Source organism: Erythrolamprus reginae, chromosome Z, assembly GCF_031021105.1.
Source record: "Erythrolamprus reginae isolate rEryReg1 chromosome Z, rEryReg1.hap1, whole genome shotgun sequence".
NCBI lineage: Eukaryota > Metazoa > Chordata > Lepidosauria > Squamata > Dipsadidae > Erythrolamprus > Erythrolamprus reginae.
This window is the reverse complement of record NC_091963.1, coordinates 44605587-44624190: the sequence shown is the minus strand read 5'-3', so window position 1 is coordinate 44624190 and position 18604 is coordinate 44605587. Positions and strand designations below refer to the sequence as shown.

Below are 18604 nucleotides of genomic sequence, written 5' to 3'. Positions count from 1 at the left end.
AACTTTTGTTAAATTTTAAGACCTTTCTTGTCACAATTGTTAAGTGAATCACTGAAGTTGTTGTTAGTAACACAGTTGTTAAATGAATCTGGCTTCCCCATTGAGTTTGCTTGTCGGAAGGTTGCAAAAGATGCTTAGATGATCCAAGGACACTATAACTGTCATAAATATGAGTTTAAATTTTGATCACATCACCAGAAGGACGCTTATAGCTGTGAAAAATTGTCATAAGTCATTTTTTTCAATACTGTTGCAATTTTGAACGGTCACTAAATAAACTTTTAAATCGACTATCTATATGTATGAATGGACATTTCAAAAAATATTGGATTCTGCATACTCCTATTCCATTTATCAGCTAGGTTAGAAATATGGGATGTCAGCTTCGTTTACTTCAGTTTTAAGAACAGTAGTATGTCACCTGCTTTAAGTTTGAAATATGTAGGTTAGTTTATGGTGAAAATTGTAGTATAAATGTTAGGACTCAGTGTACATTTTAAAAGTTTGTCTTTTTTTCTTTTCAGGGTGAATCTGAGTAGCAGAAATCCAGTATAAATGTAATCTAAATACTGGAGAATATTTATGTTTGAAATTTTAAATTTTATTGAATGTATTAAAATATTTATATTTATATGAGAAATAAATATATTTTAATCTGCCATAATTTGAGTCAATATTTTAAATTAATAATAAACTGATTATAGAACCTGCCTGATGCTTAGAACTATGATATACATCCATATAACCTTACCCAGGATGTTATTTCATTCATTAAAGTGTGGAAATGTAATATTTATCAATTTAGTAAAATCACATGAATTTAGCCACAAGGACATACTATTCAAGCCCTTACCTCTTCATTTTGCAATACTGGGGCATAAAATACTTCAATATGACCACTTGGTCATATTGAAATACAAATTGTGTGATATTATTACCTTTCTATGCCACAAGAAGCACATTGTATATAAAGAAAAAACATTTAAAACATTTGTACTAGGCCTAAGAACTAAAAAGCAATGAAATGACAACTCAGACATAAAATAACTCAAAAAGAAAAGCAGATTGCCTAGTCTGGCTAGAATGGCCTCCAGAATATTTGTTCTCAGCATGCTTATAAGTGATTTTGAAGAGAGGGCAATCCATTCTAGCCATACTGGCTGGTCCCATCTTTATTTTTGACTTATTTTGTCTTATCTATTTTAACTATGCTATTGATAATTATCAATGAAATAACTGATTGTAATCAGTTACTTTCCAGGTACAATTTAAAGTGATGGTTTGACTTAAAAAGCTCTTTATGGCATTATATATGGGTACTGTTCTGTCTGGGTTCCCCCAGACGTCAACACCAACTAAAAAGAGTAGCCAGACACGCTGGTAAAAAGCAAAGTTCTTTTATATCTTTGAAAACAAACACAGATAACAAAAACTGTTCTTACACACTGGAATGCTGTGAAGCTTCACAGAAGAGTCACGATGGCCAGACAATACAACAGGCTTCTTGCTGGCACACACACCACTGTAGATAATAAAACCCACGCCTCCCCCAAGTTTTCAGCCTTCGAGGCCACAAGCCAGAATCAGAGACGCCAAGGATCGAAGCAAGGTCACAGGACTCCCAAAAGATAACTCCACAATACAGGAAGGGCGGGCCTGCCTTTTCAACCTTTCTGAGGAGAACCACACCCAAACCCAGCTGTTGCCTATTAGGGATGGAAATACCTGGCTAATTGTCCCCTTCTTTGTGCTGCCCTTCTCTGCCTCATATCTATGATGGCTTGTGCGTTCTCATCTAATGACTCCAGGCTACTCGTTGGGGAGAGCTCTCCCCCCGGGGGTCTCAGGCTGTTCCCCCTCCTCCTCGTTCTGACATTCCTCTTCCCCGTCTGCCTGGTCCTCCTCTTCCTCCTGTTCCTCGTCCTCCCTCTCTGAGCATGGAGCCGGCAGAGTTCCAGCTGTTCCCTGAGGAGCCTCAGACTGAATCACAACAGGTACCAACAGGATTGATTGTTCCAACCAAACTGGCCTGATCTATTAGGTTACCTAGAGAAACTACTACTAATACCCTATTTCTGGGAAGAAAAAGGAGCTGAAGACATGAGTCAAATCTTGGCAGCAGCAGCACTAATTATTTTGGGCATCTTCCCTTTGGAGGGGAGATTGATAACATGTGCAAGCTTCAAAGGCATTGCATTCTTAACTAACTGTAGTTTTTAAATGGGCACGAGTCATTGTACCATAGTAAGAATTTTTTTTTGTCCCAGGTAAAGCTGAAAATGTCAAAGTTGCAATCTATTCCTAGAAGAATATGACACAAATATGATTTTTACTTTATGAAACATTGTATTTTTAAGTTTTTTTTTTTAAAAAAACTTTTAATCTGTCCAGTTACTAACTAAAGAGGGCCTTGATCTTTAAGTGGATCTATGTAATCTTTGGCTTGATCCAATATTAAAATTTATATTATGGCTTGCTAACATTAAAAAATGCAATGTTATTTAGAACAAAATGATTAAGTGAACTCAAAACAAGAGGTAGATCTTTTCCAGGTTTCCAAGCTTCAGAATTTAAGCTGCTACTTCTGTGTATAACAAAAAAATGAAGATCTACCAGTTTCTTGATGTTATATATAATATATCTGATGGTGTCATATCTGATGGTGACTAATTCATTAGATAAAAAGTGTTGTCATCATCTAGCTGTATAAATTTTTTTGCTCATATCTGGTATCCTTACATTCTTTCAGATTAAATCTAAACTGCTTTTTAAATACACATTTGGACTGATTTTTAGACTTTTAATTTTATTCTATTGTCATAGCACATAGCCTGATTAAATTCTGGAAAGTTAACAAGCTTGTTGCCTTCTTATTATATTTTGGCTGGTCTTGATAGTATTTACTCAACTATGGATTATAAACCAAAGTGCAAGGAGTGGCAGAGGGAGATGTATTATAATCCTCCCGTGTCTTTGGTTCTTTATGTATTTTTCTTTTATCACTGGAAACATGGAAATACAGATGTAGTATTTTTTCAAGTTGCATAAAAAGTACTTTAAGTAACCTCTTAAGCAAAAATACTAAAAATATTATTACGCAAGAAAATAAATAAAACAACTTCAAATTAATCAGCTTTCAAATGAATGGAGGCACCGTTGTATCCCATTCATTGCAACATCGCCGTTTTGGCATCGTGACCGAGTCCGTCAATTCGTATTTGTTGATGGCAGAGGCAGCATTTGGCCACGCCCCTCGTTCGGAAGCACAGCTCTTCCCCGCCGGTCACGTGCAATTAAAAAAAAGAAAGAAAGCGGCGAGTTCGGAAAGCAAATCAGGAGAAGGCTCGGCTGCAGTCGAGTGAACGGGCATCGTGGTCTGGAGCGACAGGCCTTAACAATAGAGTGTGGACAGGAGTAATCGCGAAGGGCTTTGGTCTTGCGCCGCGAAGTTCTTGTCGACCCTGGGAAATTGTAAGTAAAAAGAAAGAAGCGTTAAGTTGCAGATGCTATTCTAGGTGAAAGGTGTCTTTTCCTGTACTGGGGTAAATGATAACTTTTTCGTATTTTCTTCCTGTAAAGCCTATGTATATACTTTCTCTCCTGTGAAACCTAATGATGTTTTGTAGTGTACCAAGTCTAGCTAATGTCTCCCACTCGTTTGGCCTCCACCGGCTTGATGCTCCTATCCTCCTCCTTAGTAGTGGACATCCCTCTGGCTCTCAGCGACCGACACAAGGCGAGATTCAGCCTCTTCCGCTTCTGCCGGCCCTCTGAACCTGAACCGTCGCTGTCTCGCTTTCTCCTTCTTCATGAAGATCTTCCTGTTCTGTACTGTATGATTAGATGGAGGTGGGGGGCTGTTGCCTCTCTTAAATTGCATGGATGATCCAAATTAGTACTAAGGGGGATAGTGTAAAGTAACCCCTTTCTTTGTCTCTTGTGCAGTTCTAACAGTTTTACAATGTGAAAGTAAACCAAAACCACCAAAAGTTTCTGTTTTGTTTTATTGTGTCAGTCTCAGCAGTTTTTTTTTAAACTTCCCAAATTCTTCTTTCAGCACAGAAAAATGCTGCTTCAAAGCATAGTAGTTTAGATTTAAACAGAAAAAGGTTGTTTTGCTTTGGCTTCTTGCTGTCTTACAATTACAGCTCTATGTTTATTATATAAACACAATTGTAGCTACAGCTGCTTTATTTTTATTTCTGCTACTGTTTCACATGCTGTTGGCATAGTTTCTCATCTATAGAGCAGTGAATAGTGTTATTCTGTTAAATCTGGAAAAAAATCATCAGAGGCAAAAGAAGTGTATAGTGGCATTTTTCATTGTCATAAAATGCATAAATATATTTGCCTACAGTCACCAAATCCCTGCCTAAAATCAAATTTATGTTACAATATTGTATTTTTAAAAATATTTGCTTTAACTTTGGTTAAAATAAGTTATTCTTTTGGTTTTTTTATAGCAACAAAGTTGCAAAATATGGCAGGGTAGAAATCTTATAAGTACAAATCAATCTTATTTATACAGGTATACTTTTAAGCAGGGGTCCCCAACCTTTTGGATCTCAGGGACCACTACATTCATAATTTTAAATCCCGTGGACAACTAATACGAGTCCAGGGCATCACTTGCCGAAGCTCCTGGATTCCCAGTGATGGGATGGGGTCCTTCAGGCATTCTCTCCCTCTACTTTCTCTCTCATACGTCTCTCTCCCCCCTTTCTCTTTCTTTCTGTGTCTCTTGTCTGTCTGTCTGTCTCTCTCTCTCTCATTCTGATTCTCTGGCACTCTCTGGGTTTTATGGGTGCTCCTTCAGACTATGTGGGTGCCAGGTGCTTCACGCCACTCTGGAATTTTGAGCAAATCTCCATCCCATGCCCTTCCCTTCTCAGGCCAGGTGAGGAGTGACTGGGAGGGGAGGGCTAGAGGAAGGAAGGGTCAGCCACTTCAGTCAACAGGAAGCTATAGCAGGGGGAAGAAGAGTTACCGATACCCATTGCTTTGGTACACCTGCCCCCCCTCCCGTACCATTACCTTGTTCCAGCTAGTAAAGGCTGTGCTGCAAAGTTGCAAGTTTCAGGTAGCTTCCTCTATGATGGAGATTTCCATCTCACCATGAGCTGTCTGGCCATTCCCATATTCCAGAGCTCTAGTCACAGGACTGGCCAGAGCAGCTCCTCCACCAGGGTGCACCATGGACCACCAAAATTTTCTAACATACCACCAGTGGTCCGGTTGTATAGTCCTTGCTTAAAACTATTTTTAGTGACTTTGAAGTTGTAGCAGCACTGAAAAAAGTTAACTTATGACAGATCCTTATGATTATTGCAGCATTCACATGAACAAAATTTGGACACTTGGCAACCAACATGTACTTGAGATAATACTAATGCTTTCTGATAAGCAAAGCAAAGTCATTAAGCTGGATTTGTCTAATGACCAAGTGATTCACTTAACAACTACAGTGATTCACTTAATAACTGCGAGGGAGCTTGTAAAATTGAGTTGTTAACAACTGCCATGCTTAGCAACAAAAATATTGGTCCCAAGTGAGGTAACAAGTCAAAGACTACCTAGTAAATGGGTGAGATCATCCAAGGGCATGGGGTGAGATATCATCAATATGCGGATGATACCCAGTTGTACATCTCCACCCCATGTCCAGTCAACGAAGCAGTGGAAGTGATGTGCCGGTGCCTGGAGGCTGTTGGGGTCTGGATGGGTGTCAACAAGCTCAAACTCAATCCAGACAAGACGGAGTGTCTGTGGGTCTTGCTTCCCAAGGACAGTTCCATCTGCCCATCCATTACCCTGGGGGGGGGGAATTATTGACCCCCTCAGAGAGGGTTCGCAACTTGGGCATCCTCCTCGATCCACAGCTAACATTGGAACACCATCTTTCGGCTGTGGTGAAGAGGGTGTTTGCCCAGGTTCGCCTGGTGCACCACTTGCGGCCCTATTTGGACAGGGAGTAATTGCTCACAGTCGCTCATGCCCTTATCACCTCGAGGTTCGATTACTGCAACGCTCTCTACATGGGGCTACCTTTGAAAAGTGTTCGGAAACTTCAGATCGTGCAGAATGCGGCCGCGAGAGCTATCGTGGGGCTTCCTAGATTCGTCCATGTTTCTACAACACTCCGTGGCCTGCACTGGCTGCCGATCGGTTTCCGGTCACAATTCAAAGTGTTGGTAATGACCTTTAAAGCCCTTCATGGCATTGGACCAGAATACCTCCGGAACCGTCTTCTACCGCACGAATCCCAGCGGCCGATAAGGTCCCACAGAGTTGGCCTTCTCCGGGTCCCGTCGACCAAACAATGTTGTTTGACGGGCCCCAGGGGAAGAGCCTTCTCTGTGGTGGCCCCGGCCCTCTGGAATCAACTCCCCCCCTGGAGATTAGAACGGCCCCCACCCTCCTTGTCTTTCGAAAGTTACTCAAGACCCACCTATACCGCCAGGCATGGGGGAATTAAGACATCTCCCCCAGGCTTTCTTATATTTTATGTTTGGTATGTATGTGTTGTATGGTTTTTAAATTGTTGGGGTTTTTTAATATAATTTTATTATTAGATTTGTTCCATTATTATACTGTTTTTATTATTGTTGTGAGCCGCCCCGAGTCTTCGGAGAGGGGCGGCATACAAATCTAATAAATTGAATTGAATTTTTCCTCACACTATTTGTATATCTCACATTTTGATTTTGTTTCTCCAGATTCTTGTTGAATATCTCCCATCCTTAAGATGTTTGCAAAAGCAACCAAGACTTTTGTGAAGGAAGTTGACAGTGGAGGAGACTTAATCTCTGTATCATCCCTAAATAACTTAGATAAAATACAGTTCTTGAACTTAGTCACAAAGAAAAAGAAAACATGGTGCTGGCAAAATCCAAAGTATCATCTCTCATCAGTTTCATTGAATGATCTGCTATCTGAAGATATGCGTGAACCTATAAAGCCAGGTAGAGTCACAGTTATAAGTGTTATAGGAGATAAGAGGAAGTGCAAAGTCCTATACATTATTGTACAAATGACCTGCTTTATTATCATTGAACTTTGAAATAGTTATCATTTTCCCCCAAAAGTTAGATTCAGCAATATTAGAAACATAGAAACATAGAAGTCTGACGGCAGAAAAAGACCTCATGGTCCATCTAGTCTGCCCTTATACTATTTTCTGTATTTTATCTTAGGATGGATATATGTTTATTCCAGGCATGTTTAAATTCAATTACTGTGGGTTTGTCTACCACGTCCGCTGGAAGTTTGTTCCAAGAATCTACTACTCTTTCAGTAAAATAATATTTTCTCATGTTGCTTTTGATCTTTCCCCCAACTAACTTCAGATTGTGTCCCCTTGTTCTTGTGTTCACTTTCCTATTAAAAACACTTCCCTCCTGGACCTTATTTAACCCTTTAATATATTTAAATGTTTCGATCATGTCCCCCCTTTTCCTTCTGTCCTCCAGACTATACAGATTGAGTTCATGAAGTCTTTCCTGATACGTTTTATGCTTAAGACCTTCCACCATTCTTGTAGCCCGTCTTTGGACCCGTTCAATTTTGTCAATATCTTTTTGTAGGTGAGGTCTCCAGAACTGAACACAGTATTCCAAATGTGGTCTCACCAGCATTCTATATAGCGGGATCATAATCTCCCTCTTCCTGCACATATTATTTTATGTGACTTTTTCGGGGCAGTTAGTTTTCTGGAAGTTTTTGGACATTTTTAAAATTCATTTTCAATCAAATTGGTTCAGATCGATCTATTAGATAATAATTTTATTTGCGAAACTCTACAGTTTTATTGGTGAAAGTAATCAGTTTAAAGTTACCCCATTTTATGGAATATGTGCTATTAGATTACTTGCCTGCAGTATTAATATGGTCACTTACAGAAGAACAAGTGCTAAAGTGTGTTCATCCAGGGGATCTTTAAGTTTGTACTCTGTACACTTTGACCATTCAGAATGGCAGCAATTAGTATAACGCTTTGTCTAACATTGCTAAATTAATACCTGTTGACAATTTAGGAAATCATTGCTTTTAACCAGGTGAAAATAGATGATCTCAGATTTAATTTGAGTTCAGACATAATATCCTGAAAAACCGTTTAGTAGTTTAGTTAAAAAAACTTCTGCAATTAATATAACCAAAGACAAATAATTTTTCTTTAAGAAAATTGCTTTTACTTGCTATTTCAGGATAGCACAATTGTGGGTTACAATTCAGGATTATTGAAGAATTTCATTATTTTCTGTTTATAAGATGTCAAAGATTTGGGCTTTAAATTGATATCTTTCTCTTTTACTGAAGAGGAATTGATGTATTTTGCTCTGACTACTGCTAACAGCATCTTTTTGATTGGGTTCCGAAGCCATGCTAAATCACTTTCTTTAAAAAAGTTTTTTTTTCTGGCTCTGTGAAAACTCAGCCTTATAGTTTGCAAACAATGTTTTTAAAATTAAGTGGGAATGTGTAAAATACTGGATTTTTTTTTCTCCTATAACACATTGGCTAATTTAGGAATACAGGTCATCCTTAACTTACAGCTATTTTTTTTGGGTGACCATTTGAAGTTACAATGGCACTGAAAAAGGGATTAATGTGGACATTAATCCCTTTTTCAGTGCCATTTTTCAGACCCGGCTGCAGTACGGAAACGCATTGGTCATGCTGATGGATGATATCTGGTGAGCCCAGAATAGAGGCCATTCCTCTATTCTGGTGCTTCTTGACCTCTCAGCAGTGTTTGAGAAGAATAATAATTTAATAATAATTTATTAGATTTGTATGCCGCCCCTCTCCGCTTGATACCATTAACCCTGCTGTTCTGTTCGGGTCTGTGAGACCCGAAATCAAGGTTTGAGACCCTGTAAAAAAATTTCCCTGCATATCTGAAACTTGAAATTTCATGACTTTTCATCATTTCAGGGGTTCTCTCTATGAGAATTTTTTTGGGGGGGTGGGAGGTTTCTTTCTTGCTGAAAAAAAACCCCTCCCTAATGTTATGTTCCCGGGTCACCCTGACCCGGACCGAAAACTCTTCATTTGCAGTGCTTATGTTTGGTCTTTTTGAAAGCTTTTTTCACTTGGAAAGTAGTCTGAACATTTCTTCACACAATGGAATGAAAATTGAACTGAAAAAATTAATCCTTATTGGTTTATTTTGCCCATAAATGTGCCTCCCCCCCCGTTTTTGTGAAAGTTTTTTCAATTTATGGATAGTTTTGCTTGCAAAATGCAGTCTATTTTACTGGAGTTGGTGTGGGAATGGTACCTTGAACATTTCTGAATATAAGAAAAATATAAAGGAACTGAAAAAAATGATTCTTACTGTTTTTTTAACATCAGAAATAAGCCCCCCCCCCCTGGCTGCTTGCAACAATTTTCACTTTTTATTTTTTTATGCTCCAAATCCGAAATATTCTTTAAAATCTTACGCATTCATTTACTCAATTTAACAATGCTGATCATCAAAAAAATATTTGTGGGGGTGGGGGAAAAATTTTTTTCTTGGCAAAAAAAAAGTCACATTTACTCTGTTCGGGTCATATAGACCCGGATCAAAATGATTTTTTTAGGTACTTGAATTTGGTCTTTTTGAAAACTTTTTCCACTGGAAAACTAGTTAGAACATTTATGAACATAATGATATGAAAATTGAACTGGAAAAATTGAGACTTATATTTTTATTTTGATCAAAAAGCCCCTCCCCCCATCCTTTTTGAATTTCGTGTCAATTTATATTTTTTAAGGCTACAAATCCCTAAGGAATTTTCCCCCAAAAGGTTTGATATACTAAATTGAACAATCCTGAACATAAGAAAAATATAAATGAACTGAAAAAAATGACTCTTATTGGTTTATTGTTTTATACTCGAGTATAAGCCTACTCGAGTATAAGCCTATTTGAGTATAAGCATGGGGGCCCATTTATGAGCAAAATAAACCAATAAGGATCATTTTTTCAGTTTAATTTTCATATCATTATGTTCAGAAAGGTTCAAGCTACCAATCCCACACCAAAATAGAATAGTAAAATAGAATGCATTTTGCAGGCAAAATTATCAATAAACTCAAAAGTTTTGATATACTAAATTGAACAATCCTAAACATAAGAAAAATAGAAATGAACTGAAAAAAAATGATTCTTATTGGTTTATTTTTGAATATAAGACCATATCATTTTATACTCGAGTATAAGCCTACTCGAGTATAAGCCTATTTGAGTATAAGCATGGGGGCCCATTTATGAGCAAAATAAACCAATAAGGATTAATTTTCTCAGTTCAATTTTCATATCATTGTGTGCAGAAATGTTCAAGCTACCAATCCCACACCAACTTTAGTAAAATAGAATGGATTTTGCAAGCAAAACTATCCATAAATTGAAAAAACTTTCACAAAAACGGGGGGGGAGGCACATTTATGTGCAAAATAAACCAATAAGGATTAATTTTTTCAGTTCAATTTTCATTCCATTGTGTGCAGAAATGTTCAAACATGTTTCCAGGTGAAAAAAGCTTTCAAAAAGACCAAACATAAGCACTGCAAATGAAGAGTTTTCGGTCCGGGTCAGGGTGACCCGGGAACATAACATTAGGAACTTTTTTCGAACAGAACAGCAGGGTTAATCATGGTATCCTTCTGTGACAGCTGGAGGGATTGGGAATGGGAGCACCCTTTTTTGGTGATTCGCCTCTTTCTTCTCTGGCCGATCGCTGTTAGTGTTAGTGGGAGGACAGAGATCAACCCCTAGGCCTCTCCTTTGTGGGTGCCTCAGGGGTCGGTCCTCTCACCTCTCCTATTCAATATCTACATGAAATTGCTGGGTGAGGTCATCTAACGACATGGGGTGAGTTACCAACAGTACACTGATGATACTCAGCTGTGCATTTCCACCCTATCTCAGTTCATTGAAGCGGTGAAAGTAATGTGTCAGTGTCTAAAACCCGTGAGAGTCTGGATGGGAGTTAACAGGCTAAAGGTAAAACCCAACAAGACTGAGTGGCTATGGGCCCTTCCTCCTAAGGACTATTCCATCTGTCCGTCTTTGGTAGTGGGGGGGGGGGGGGGAGAGAAGAAAATTTCCCCTCAGGTAGGGTTTGCAACTTGGGTGTCCTCCTAGATCCACAGCCGAGGTTAGAGCAGTGCTTCTTAATTATTTTCTGTTATGGTCCTCTAGGAAGAAGTAAACATTTCGCGCGCCCCCAACGCTCTGCTGGGACGATTGTTTGCAATATTCAGCATTTTTTTGCTGAAGAAAACTAAGCAGCTTATCAGTAATTGACAAACTGGTGGATGAAACTAAAGATAATTGAATCCTTTGCTCCAGTTCTGTCAGCTGTAGAGAAACTCACCAGAAGTTAATTATAGAGATGCTCAGTGGGCTGCATATAAATACAATTAATTAATTAATTTTCACACTTGGGACTGTTGCAGAATCCCCATGATCATGTAATCAAAATTTGGATGCTTGGCAACTGGCTCATATTTAAGGCATCATGTCATTATTTTTTGTGACCTTCTGTCAAGCAAAGTCAATGAGGAAGCCAGATTCACTTAGTAAACATGTTACTAACAACTGCAGTGATTCACTTAACTACATACGTTGTGGCTGGAAATGGGGAGATTATTGTGGGGGTGGGTTTTTTAGTATTTTTATTTTACTTGTGTTGTGTTTTTATTGTTTGTAAGCCCCGTAGAGTCACTGTGAGCAAGGAGGCAGCTATATACATTTTCTAAATAAATAACTAAACTGTGGTAAGAAAGGTTATAAAATGGACCAAAATTCATTCAGCAACTATCCCGTCTAGCAACATAAATTTTGAGTACAATTGTGATAATAAATCAAGGACTATCTATAGCCTACAAATCATTTCCCATTCACATTCTAGAAAATTGTATGATCATTCCTGCAGCGATTAGTTAGATATATTCCAGGAGGAAAACCCAGAACACCAGAATCTTTTATTTTCTATGGTGAACAAACAATGCAGCTAAGATTTAAAAATAAAAATAGCACTCGGAAAGTTAAAGCCATGACCATGGGTTAGTAGAGTTACCATTGGTAAACTAACAAGGCCCACAGGTTCAAAGAAGCTGCATTTATTTTAATATCATGTGAAATACCATGGATTCTCCATCTTTCCTTTATTCATTGGATTATAAAAAATTTAAATACAGGGAGCAGTGTAAAACAATAACTAAGTAAGTCAGTGACTAAATAAATCAATCACTATGTTTTGTTGTCAATAGCGTTTGATCTAAAAAAGAATAATTTATGTTGTGTTCCAGTTTAATATTCTGTAATTTGTATATGTTGTGTTGTCGTCTCCCCCCCCCCCCCCAAGTTATTGCAGAGTCTGACTTTGTGAAATATGAAGGCAAGTTTGAAGACTGCATCAGAGGAAGCATTGATACTTCATTAGGAAGAATTAATTTAGGAACTGGAGGAAGTGATGTTGTGGAAAGTCTGTCCTCTTTTGGAAATCTTAAAAAACAAGAAGTTAACTTGCACAAACTTATGAAAGATGTGAAGGGAAGGTACATATTTATTTTATTAATCTATGGTATCTATAAAAGGTTTTACTGTACATGATTTTAAACATAGAAACATAGAAACATAGAAGACTGACGGCAGAAAAAGACCCCATGGTCCATCTAGTCTGCCCTTTTACTATTTCCTGTATTTTATCTTACAATGGATATATGTTTATCCCAGGCATGTTTAAATTCGGTTACTGTGGATTTACCAACCACGTCTGCTGGAAGTTTGTTCCAAGGATCTACTACTCTTTCAGTAAAATAATACTTTCTCATGTTGCCTTTGATCTTTCCCCCAACTAACTTCAGATTGTGTCCCCTTGTTCTTGTGTTCACTTTCCTGTTAAAAACACTTCCCTCCTGAACCCTATTTAACCCCTTAACATATTTAAATGTTTCGATCATGTCCCCCCTTTTCCTTCTGTCTTCCAGACTATACAGATTGAGTTCATTAAGTCTTTCCTGATACGTTTTATACTTCAGACCTTCCACCATTCTTGTAGCCCGTCTTTGGACCCGTTCAATTTTGTCAAGATCTTTTTGTCAAGATCAAGGGAGATCTTCATCTTTAAAAATGGCATCTTTATGATGTTTAAAACATGGAATCATTTTGAAAAGTTTTAGAGATATTTGGAATTAAATAAATAAGATAGCAGTAAAAATGGTGATGATGAAAATCATGGTCGCTGGAATTAATATAAATTTACCTGAGAGTTTAGAAATGCTACTGATGACCAGGTTTAGTTTGTATTATAGCTAAAGTAGTTGGATAGAGTCATGTCCATAATTATACTGAATTACTAATTTTATTTGCCCCAGTCATTCAGTTTCAGCCCAAGCTAACTCATATATTTTTTCAATAGTGATTTTAATTATTTTTTTCTCCTTTAGGTCAATAAATCTACAGACTTCATTGTTGGAACAAATGCTTGAAAGAAAGAATGATGTTCTTTGTATACTTATACAAAAAATATTGACAACTCAGAAATGTTTAATATCTGAACATGTTCAAAAAGAGGAAAAACTTGCTGGAATGGTGGGAATAAGTACAAAAATTATAAAGGTAGAGTGTTAATGCATAGGAAAGAATAGTGATGGATTTTTACAGCATTTTTACATATCATCCTCCAGAGAGATGTATATAGCCTTTGTACCCTTTGAATTTCCCTTCTGAAAAGGTTGAAATTTCATCCCTGTCAACTCCAATCTTGTATCATTGACAGCATCCCTGTGGCTTTTGAAGCCTTTTTTTAAAGTGCATTTATTTGTCAACTAATAAGTTTGTTTGCATTAAGTTAAAATAATAATAATTAATAATAATAATTTATTAGATTTGTATGCCGCCCCTCTCGGAAGACTCGGGGTGGCTCACAACACGATAAAAACAGTATTATACAGGCACAAATCTAATATTTTTTTTAAAAAAAACACGTAAAAACCCTATCATAATTAAAAACCAAACAGCACATACATACCAAACATAAATTATAATAAGCCTGGGGGAAAGGTGTCTCAAATCCCCCATGCCTGGCGGTATAGGTGGGTCTTAAGTAGTTTATGGAAGACAAGGAGGGTGGGAGCAATTCTAATCTCCGGGGGGAGTTGATTCCAGAGGGCCGGGGCCACCACAGAGAAGGCTCTTCCCCTGGGGCCCGCCAAACAACATTGTTTTGTCGACGGGACCCGGAGAAGGCCAACTCTGTGGGACCTGATCGGCCGCTGGGATTCGTGCGGTAGCAGGCAGTTCCGGAGGTATTCTGGTCCAATGCCATGTAGGGCTTTAAAGGTTATAACCAACACTTTGAATTGTGACCGGAAACTGATCAGCAGCCAATGCAGGCCACGGAGTGTTGTAGATACGTGGGCGAATGTGGGAAGCCCCACGATGGCTCTCGCGGCTGCGTTCTGCATGATCTGGAGTTTCCGAACACTTTTCAAAGGTAGCCCCATGTAGAGAGTGTTGCAGTAATCGAACCTCGAGGTGATAAGGGCATGAGTGACTGTCAGCAATGACTCCCTGTCCAAATAGGGCCACAACTGGTGCACCAGGCGAACCTGGGCAATATTAATGTTTCTGTTCAAAAATGAATGCACTTTGGCGTTTGAAGAATGATATTAAATCTATTTGCTGGTAAATGTTAGAATGAACAAAAATTTGTACAATTTTATAAGGTGAGAATATTCACACATCCTCGCTATGGTTTGAACTGAAATGAAAGTTACAAACTTGTGGATGAAACTAAAGATAATTGAATCCTTTGCTCCAATTCTGTCAGCTATAGAGAAACTTACCAGAAGTTAATTATAGAGATGCTCACCCCAGCTGAAAGTCACCACAAATGTATTTTCTCTGAGGATAGAAGATCCATTTGTATTCAGGAGAACTCCTTGCAGTGGACCTGTCTTTTGTGAATTAAAAACTCACCTAGTTCTCAAAGGCAAACTTAAGAAAACACATTTGAGAGCTGTCCAGTTTTAAAACAAGTTCTAAAATATTTAGTTATGTATAGCTTGGTGCCCTGTTTGCTGATGTTTTCTAATCAATTCTGTAACAACACCAACACTCTGCAGTCTGCATTGGTTGCCGATCAGTTTCCGGTCACAATTCAAAGTGTTGGTTATGACCTATAAAGCCCTTCATGGCACCGGACCAGAATATCTCTGGGACTGCCTTCTGCCGCACAAATCCCAGCGACCAGTTAGGTCCCACAGAGTTGGCCTTCTCTAGGTCCCATCAACTAAACAATGTCGTTTGGCGGGACCCAGGGGAAGAGCCTTCTCTGTGGCGGCCCCGACCCTTTGGAACCAACTCCCCCCAGATATCAGAGTTGCCCCCACCCTCCTTTCCTTTCGTAAGCTCCTTAAAATCCACTTCTGTCATCAGGCATGGGGGAATTGAGACTTTCCCTCCCCCTAGGCTTATAAAATTTATGCATGGTATGTCAGTATGTATGATTGGTTTCTAAATTGGGGTTTTAAATTAACTTAAATATTAGATTTGTTTACATTGTATTATTATTGCTGTTAGCCGCCCCGAGTCTGCGGAGAGGGGCGGCATACAAATCTGATAAATACATACATACCTAGACGGGTAATGAAACATCTGCTCAAAGAACACCAAGGACTCCAATTTCAAGATACATATTTTCTCATTTATGCACTGTTTCTGTTTAACTCTGTCTAACAAGTAACTCTTGGTGCCATACCTCTCTCTAGATACCTTGCTGTTCTTATGGTTTTTACCCACCCCTTACTCTAGGCCACGTATATTATAGCAATAGCATTTAGACTTATATACCACTTCACAGTGCTTTATGGCCCTCTCTAAACAGTTTACAGTGAGTAAGCATATTGCCCCCAACAATCTGGGTCCTCATTTTACGACTTTGAAAGGATAGAAGGCTGAATCAACATTGAGCCTGCTGAGATTTGATCTGCCAAACTGCTGGCAGCTGGTGATTATTCTTAAGGATTTGGACTGAGAGATGATAGTTTATCAGCTTTGGCCATTTTCTGTTTCATTTTTGGGCTTTAACGTCCTTAAAAATTAATTGAAAAGTCATTTTTAAATTCTACAAAATGATTCCTCCTCATCCTTTCATGTGTAAATTAATGTGTTTTGGAATTAATTTACACAAATTAATCAACAATTAAATTTCTCTCTAGGTATCAGTGAATGAAAATGGGAATATGATCAAGAACTCTAATGTGGTCTTAGAGATCCCTGCTCTCACCACAATTGCTTATGGTGTAATAGAATTGTATATAAAACGTGACGGCCAGTTTGGTAAGTAATGTACCCACCTTCCCTTTTCCTCAGGGAAACATAAAAGAACATTCTCATCCTGATGAGCATGCTTTTTATTGGCCCTAGATCGTCAGCAGAGGTTCTCTTGTCTCAACATTGCATTTTGAATTCAGTTTTGTGCATACCATATCAGCGCATAATTGGGGATCATTTAAAGGGAAGACTTACAGATGTTTTGAATCAGTATTACAGTCAGAAAATGAATATAATACATGAGAAGATGTAGATGCAGGTTAAAACAAAGCATTCAAGCATTTTACTCAGTTGCTAATTATAGATCAGACCTGGGCAAGATGCAGCCCGCAGGCTGGATGTGGTCCGGCCCGTGGAGGTCGGTCTAACCTGTGCGTGCGCAGGCAAAAACCAAAAGCCGTGAGGCATTTCCAAAAGCATGGTGGAGTCAGATGGCCTCGCCACCTGCTCACAGAAGCAAAAAGCGAAAAAGCGGCAGTTGCGTCATACCTATTGCTCTGCTGACAGCGCTGCCTACACCGGAGCTCTCGCCTCGCCCTCTCCACCTTTCCCATAAGTTGGCTTAACCTACTTTGGGAATTCGTGGCAGAGCCTCTCCTACCCCCAGTGGAGGAAAATCAGGTTGGGGAGCAGGGAGAGAATTGGAAGACTGAGAATGGAGGGAGGGAAGGGAAGGGAAGGGAAGGGAGGAAGGAAGGAAGGAAGGAAGGAAGGAAGGAAGGAAGGAAGGAAGGAAGGAAGGAAGGAAGGAAGGAAGGAGAAATGGAGGGAGGGAGGAGAAATGGTATTATTCTGGAAATATAAAACTATTAAATATGAATCTCTCCCCTTTTATGGAAAGCAAACAAGTTCCTTGATAGATAAAAATAGAAGTAGAAAGAAACTAGACAACTTTAGGATTTTTTTAAAAAAAATGAAATAATCAGGTAGCATTATATGAATTGAATAAATTATTAACTTAAAATTGAATAAAGGAACTTTCCAGGATCATAATGTTTCATAATTTGGAATTATAGGGAAGTGATAATGATCAAATGATTTCAGCTTTTTTCATTTAGCATCTGTTACCAGCATATGTATATTATATACCAGGGCTGGGCAATTAATTTATAATTATAATATAATTGTAATATATAATATAATATAATATAATATAATATAATATATAACTTTTCTAGATAGGAACCGGGTGTTCAAGATATAATATATAATATATAATTATATATATTTATAATTATAATTATAATATAATTAACTCAGTTCTACCCCATAATATAACAGTATTGGATATAGAAATTTTTTGTATGCCACCTAGAGATACTTTTGAGAGATAGCTGGCTATACAAAAGAAATTATGTGTATGCATGTGTGTATAAATAAATAAAATTGCAAGTCCAGTCTACTGAATGTTATGGAGATAATTTCCCAAATGTATGGTGGACTCTTCCTTATTGTAAACTCTAGATTCTATCAGTGAAAACAGCCTGGTGGTAATCACAGAGAGCACTTTTATTCTTATTAAATAGGTGATTTCTGATTTGCTATGCCCATTTGGATAAACATTTTATGAATGGGTAAAATCTCAATAGAAAATAGTTTAATGCTAATCAAAATACTAAGAGATAATTTATATGTTGTTCTTCATATTATGGGATGGAGTGGGAGCTGTAAATCAAAAGTTACCTGAAAATAAGACAGCCAAACTATTCCTTTTGTAGAATTGTGCCTCCTTCATGACCAACAAGGTGGTTTTGAAAGAGGGCCTACAGAAGGGCCATCTTACCATTCTTCAGCCTTCAAAGATGCTTGCTGCCCTCATCTTTTTGATGTTGTGGATAGTGAGAAATTGTCTGGACCTGAAAGCCCTATTCCAAGTGACGCTTCCCTTAACATTCTAAGCAAAGGTAGGACTAGAACAAAGTTTACATTTCCTGTTCATTATACTAACTTAAACCAACATTATTTTCAGATTAATGTGTGGCTTCCAGGATCACAGAAACGTGGTTCTAGAAGCAGATGCATGTGAGTAAAGGCAATTCTTGATATGATTATTGCATCATAAATAATTAGGGTTAATTCCTCTCAAAATGTACTGTATCACCAGTTGTAAACATTAAAAGCTACAATATTTATATGTCATGGAAATTTTGTATTATTTAAACAACATTCTGAGTTTACTCTCCTTTCTTCCCATGCTATCTTATCCCTCTTACTATGCATTTACATCTCTTTAAGTGCTTGAACTGATAGGTAGTAACATAACAATAATCTAAC

The 18604-nt window shown here is 38.1% G+C and overlaps 1 protein-coding gene across 1 annotated transcript in view; it reads left to right on the top strand.

Annotated features, from left to right (window-relative positions):
- Positions 1-3384: 3384 nt before the first annotated feature.
- Positions 3385-18604, top strand: part of GSDME (gasdermin E) — a 38911-nt gene continuing 23691 nt past the window's right edge. The window contains exons 1-6 of the mRNA XM_070729063.1: positions 3385-3471; positions 6717-6962; positions 12357-12549; positions 13441-13612; positions 16216-16336; positions 18049-18234. Coding sequence (XP_070585164.1) covers positions 6746-6962; positions 12357-12549; positions 13441-13612; positions 16216-16336; positions 18049-18234 — 889 coding nt within the window. The 5' untranslated portion in view covers positions 3385-3471; positions 6717-6745. The remainder of the gene's footprint in view (positions 3472-6716; positions 6963-12356; positions 12550-13440; positions 13613-16215; positions 16337-18048; positions 18235-18604) is intronic.